Here is a 4,475-nt window from a genome sequence, read left to right as displayed (position 1 = left end):
AGGAGGTTCTTTTAGTAGATGTAGAAGCAAGAGCTAGGAAAATCCATGAGATGCAAAATGCAATTTATGGTCCTGAAAGAAAATGTTGACAAGGTAGCTGCAGTTACTACTCCAGATGCTGGGAGCTAAGAGGGAATAAAGGAATATAAATAAATATATATATATATATAAAAAAAAAAAAACTTCTTAAAGTGTGGAGTGAAATCTCCTAATCCCTGGAGACATGTGTCAGAGAAGTAGCCATGTTAGTCTGTATCTTCAAGAACAACAAGAAGTCTATTTTGGAGCATAAGCTTTCCTGGGCAAAGACCCGCTTCATCATCTGATGAAGGGAGTCTTTGTCCATGAAACCGTATGCTCCAAAAGACCTGTTAGTCTATAAGGTGCCATAGGACTTCTTGTTGTTTCCTAATCCGTGAAGGCTCATAACTGACAGACGGCTCCTGAGGTATGATCTGAAAACAAAAACAAGACTGTCCACTTCTGAACCACAGTTAAGACAGGGTGAGCACAAAGAGAAATCCCAGAGGGAAGAGCTACCACCACCACAGCCAGTTGTCTCCCAGCTCCCCTAGTAATAGCAGAATCTACCTTCAGACAAGTTTCTGGTACTTTGCAGTGCATCTCAGGAGAGGAATGTAGAGAAAAGAACCACTGCTCGGCACTGCCACAGACCCATCACTAACAGGTAAAGCCTCCACAGTAAGCGTGGAAAGGCTGAAGGACAAAAGCCAAGGACACATGACTTGTGACTCACATTTCATGTTACAGGGGCAAGAAGCAGCCATGCTGTGGAGCTGAACTCAGCCAACATGGCACCTTCAAACTGGACTTCCCTCCATCCCTCCACTTTCATCCTCATCGGCATTCCAGGGCTGGAGGAGGCACACATCTGGATCTCCATCCCCTTCTGCTCCATCTACATCCTGTCCCTCCTAGGGAATGGCCTCCTCCTGGCTGTTATCAAGACTGAACCAACCCTCCATGAGCCCATGTACCTTTTCCTTGCCATGTTGGCATTTGCCGACTTGGTCATCTCCACCACCGCTGTTCCTAAAATCCTCTGCATTTTCTGGTTTAAGGACCGGACCATCCATGTCAATGTGTGCCTGACCCAGATTTTTTTGATTCATGCAATTAGTTGTATGGAGTCCGGGTTCATGCTGGCCATGGCCTTTGATCGCTACGTCGCTATCTGTAACCCACTGCGACACTCCGCTATCCTGACAAACTGGGCCATAATCAAGATAGGGCTGGGTGTTGTTATGAGGGGGGCCGTGTTATTGGGCCCACACCCATTCCTGCTGAAGTGGCTTCCATACTGCAGGACCAACATCATTTCTCACACCTATTGTGAGTTCATGGCACTGGTGAATCTGGCCTGTGTGGACCCAACACCCATGAGTGCCTACAGTCTGGCTGTGGCATTTTCTTCTGGGGGGTTAGATTTTATCCTCATTGTCCTGTCCTACATAATGATCCTGCAGACCATCTTCAGCCTCCCCTCCAAGGAGGCGCGGCACAAGTCCCTCAGCACCTGCAGCTCCCACGTCTGCGTCATGCTGGTGTTTTACACCCCTGCACTCATCACCTACCTCACACATCGCTTTGGACATGTGGCTCCGCATGTTCACATCTTGATCGCCAATGTCTACCTGGTCCTCCCTCCCGTGATGAACCCCATCATCTATGGGGTGAGAACCCCTGGGATTCGGCAGAGAGTGCTCCATATCTTGGGCTTGACACCAGCGTGAGGATCTATGGGATGGGTCAGTGGTTGGGAGTGTAGTGTATGCAGCTGACTTCAGGCCCAGCAAGGCTGGGGATCCCAATGGCTCTGTCACTCCCTGCTATGGAAACCCACCTCTGCCTCCCCGTGCAGCAGGACACATATACATCATTGTCTAGCTCTGAGCAAAACACAGCTTTGGTTTTCCAGTGTTTTAGAACATTATCATTTGTCAGTTCCACATGGTCCAGAGAGATCCAGGCCTCCTTGAGTGACATGCAGCTAGAAACCATCCCTGCTCAACCATTTCTATCCCCAGCGACAAGAGGGACCAACCCTGGGGAAGGCCCAGTGAGCCCAAGGACTTAGCACCTCAAAGGGATTCTCAGACAAAGCCAGCAATTTCTTAAGGGCACCAGTCACTCTCCCCCAGGTGGAGGTGAAGAGGAGTGTTGCCCAGGGGTCAGGTTACCCCTATCCATCCCAGGCACTGAGGCATTTTCCTCTGAACCCCTTTTTATGGCAACAGTTAGGGGAGATAGGAATTGGCTGAACCATGGCTTGAGCCAGTGAACTCTGATGTGAGCCCTGGTTCAAGGCCTCAGCCACTAGACCAGGCATCAGATCCCACATGTATAACTCATGCCCATGTAGCTGTCTCCCTCCTACCATCCTACACCTTCTCATGCCCAGATACCTGTCCCTCTCTCCTCCACTCCACACCCTCTTAGGCTCAGTCCTCTGCCTTTTCCCCACTCTCCCGTGCTCCCACTGACACCAAACTTGCCGCTTCTCCTCTCTGCTTCCACCTTCCCACGGCCAGCTCTCTGCCACCCTCGCACTCCATGCACCCTCACATGCCCACTGGGAACCCCTCTGTGCCCCACCATGCACCCTCTCATGCCCAGACAAATGTCTCTCTTCTCACAGGCTTCCTGCAGTGAGATGGAATTTCACTGACTATTTCATCACTGGAACAGGTCCAAGGACTTTAACCCAGCGGTTGCAGCACCACATCCATATCATGTGGTTCAGCCCAAGGTTGTACCTTTCAGAAGGTGTCCTGTCTCCAACTCAGTGGGACTAGGTATAGCTAGTGAGAGAGACACTCTTCTTTCCATCCACAGCTCTCTCACCAACTGAAGTGGATCCAGCAAAAGATATTGCCTCTGGTGTTCCTAGTGTCCTGGGCCCAGCATGACTACAACACCACATGCAATATGTAAATCAAGAATTTATTTATGCATAATATTATGCACTAAGAGCTGTTATGGAGCTGAGCCCAAACTCAAGGCTGGGGGAATCCCACAAGGGGCTGCCTTCCTTTGCTATCACTCCCAGAGGACAAGTTTCTGAGGAACAGCCATAGTCGTCTGTTTCAGCAACAAAGTAAGGGGTTCAGTGGCGCTAAAAGGTATAGCACAGTTATACTTTGGGCATAAGGTTTTATGGGCTGGAATCCACTTGTCGGATCTATGAAGTGGAAACTTCATTCTGGCAAAAATATCTGCTTATATGTAAATACCAGCTGGGCACATTACAGAACTAGCTGGAGGATCAGTTCTAAGGAGGTGGTGGATGTGGGCCATTCTCAGCAGTTGATGGGAACTGCGAACAAAAAAAGATGGAAAAAATGCCATTTGTCATGCACCAGCCACGCCCCCTCTCCATTCAGATACAGTCGGATAGTGTCAAGTTTGCATGGAAATTGCAGCTGGGCAGTTCAATGCTGTTTTTGAAGGTTGGGATGTTTTGCTTGTTTGGTTTTTTGCTATGGTGAAGCCCACCTCATTTCCCTGACTGCTTCTGTTGCTTTTCTCTCCCCTCTGGGCTGGGCCCAGCTGCTGTTTGCAAATCCAGCGCAAAGTGTACAAGCCTAACATTTAGAAGTTTACAGGACCAGAAAACATCTAGCAGTTCAGCATACAGGTCAGAGTTCATTTAAAGGCATAAAAGTAATTTTCATTTTTAATCCTTTTACTGCTTATCCTCTTCCTTCACCCCCAACAATAACCTCTGTCCAATTAATGAGAGCAGCCAGAATGTGTTTCTCCCACCCTGGCCTGACCCTATCCCATCCCCTGCTTTTGCGGGAGGGTCCAACCCCGGATCCAGTGGGAGGTTTTCTAACAGTATTTGCAACTCCTTGGTTTCTCTCCTGTGCTTGCCATCACACCATGCAGAGCAGAAACTTCTTTCCCTGGTCACATCTGTGGCCCTGAGGTTCCCTTTGAGGCACAGGGTTTTTAATTGCCTGTTACTCTGGCCCTTCCCTGCACTCTGCAATCTGACATGGCCCTGGGCCCGGTTCAGGTCCTAAGTGTAAGCCCAGTGGAGTCAGCACCATCTCTAGCCATATAGTCGAAATGTGTGTAGTACTCAGAGGCACTGAGACCTTGTCTGGGGTGAGTGAAGTCTCTGCTCTACAGACTTGGCTGAGAGCCAGCTGGCCTTTAGCTCATGTGGTAGACGGCAGGGCTTTAGACCCTATCATTGCAGGCTCCATCCCAGGGGCTGGCAACACAGGTCTGTCGGTGTTACATGTGGCATACCAGTTTGGTAAAAAAAATACAATAATTAACCTTTTGCAGTGTAATGTGCCGCAGTGTACCTTGCCAGCCACCCTTTCTGACTAGCATCTGTCAGTAATGTTAAGGTAGAAACAAACCAGAACATCCCTAATGACTGACTATGACCACCACGATGTGATGCAGGTGATAGAAAATCTGAAAAATCTTCAGATCTG

At 49.0% G+C, this 4,475-nt stretch overlaps 1 protein-coding gene across 1 annotated transcript; it reads left to right on the top strand.

The window, feature by feature from the left end:
- Positions 1–812: 812 nt before the first annotated feature.
- Positions 813–1,754, top strand: LOC142002234 (olfactory receptor 52K2-like). The gene has a single exon (XM_074978183.1). It carries the CDS (start codon positions 813–815, stop codon positions 1,752–1,754), a length of 942 nt encoding a protein of 313 aa, XP_074834284.1.
- The last annotated feature ends 2,721 nt before the right edge of the window (positions 1,755–4,475 follow it).

Source organism: Carettochelys insculpta, chromosome 1 (assembly GCF_033958435.1).
Source record: "Carettochelys insculpta isolate YL-2023 chromosome 1, ASM3395843v1, whole genome shotgun sequence".
In the NCBI taxonomy this organism is placed as follows: Eukaryota; Metazoa; Chordata; order Testudines; family Carettochelyidae; genus Carettochelys; species Carettochelys insculpta.
This window is presented reverse-complemented; position numbering and strand designations above follow the sequence as displayed.